The sequence below is a fragment of the Sphaeroforma arctica genome, assembly GCF_001186125.1.
Source record: "Sphaeroforma arctica JP610 unplaced genomic scaffold supercont1.9428, whole genome shotgun sequence".
NCBI classification, from domain to species: domain Eukaryota; class Ichthyosporea; order Ichthyophonida; genus Sphaeroforma; species Sphaeroforma arctica.
Window position 1 is genome coordinate 1 of NW_014031130.1, and position 1,076 is coordinate 1,076.

Consider the following 1,076-nt stretch of genomic DNA (forward strand, 5'->3'; position numbering starts at 1 on the left):
ATATATATCTATATTGGTATATAAATATATTGGCATATTCGCTTGATATTAGAACATCAAACATAGCAAATGAGTCCACATAGGTCACTTTTCAGTACTGCCCCCAGAGTACATGAAAGCAATACAATTGCCTAAAGCTTCCGGACCATCACCTAGCACAGGGTTTTCAAAGTTTTAGGGGTTTGGGTTCTTCTACATAGCACAGGCTACGGAAGCAGTCCATTCCCATGGAACACCCCGAGCATCCTGAATCATCACTCCGCACCACAACCCTCTGTTTCATTATATCAGGCATGCCAGGTGACGGACGGTAGTCATAGCAACCCCGACAGTCGACCCGACCACACGCTGATGGTAGAGCTTATGGACAGCTACGACGAATTCATCGCAATCGCCGCTCGACTAGCAACGCATTTCAAGAAAGGCTTTGAGTACACGGGCGAGGTATGGGAGAATCACATACACGAGTGACATTAGCTGAGACTAGCAATGGATATAATAACATACATGAGTGACGATAGCTGAGACTAGCGATGGATATAATCACAAACATGAGTGACAATAGCTGAGACTAGTGATGGATATAATCACGTGCATGAGTGACAATAGCTGAGAGAAGCACTGGATATAATATACGTGAGTGACAATACTATTCCATGAGTGACATTAGCTGGAAATAGCACTGGATATATCTGAATAACCGGCTGTTTAGTAGGTATCCTTAGAGAATTCCGGGTGCAGAGCAAGCAGCACGCTGCTGGTTTGTACTGACGAACGCACTCGTGTACCTGCCACAGTGTATCTATGTAATCGATAGTAGTCACGTGATACAGTATTTGCCCCAGAAATAGAACAAAAAGCCTATGAATGGATGTGACGAAGGCAGGGGGTATTGTAGCTGCCAAACACATATCTTGGTAGTCAATTGTAATTGTCAATTATACGCATGTCTTCTATCACCCATAGTCAACAGCAAGCTTCTGGGTTGGGAAAAAGAAGGGGAGCATGTACCAACGATGGTATATTCTCATGGTCAATCATGTATTATACCTTGGCATTTTTCTGAACCTATATTT

At 43.3% G+C, this 1,076-nt stretch overlaps 1 protein-coding gene across 1 annotated transcript; it reads left to right on the top strand.

Moving 5' to 3' along the window:
* Positions 1–291: 291 nt before the first annotated feature.
* SARC_16977 (hypothetical protein) lies at positions 292–471 on the top strand (the record flags this gene model as incomplete). Its single annotated transcript, XM_014288920.1, has 1 exon — positions 292–471. A coding segment is annotated over one exon (180 nt), but the record flags the coding sequence as incomplete, so codon positions are not given.
* Between the last annotated feature and the right edge of the window lie 605 nt (positions 472–1,076).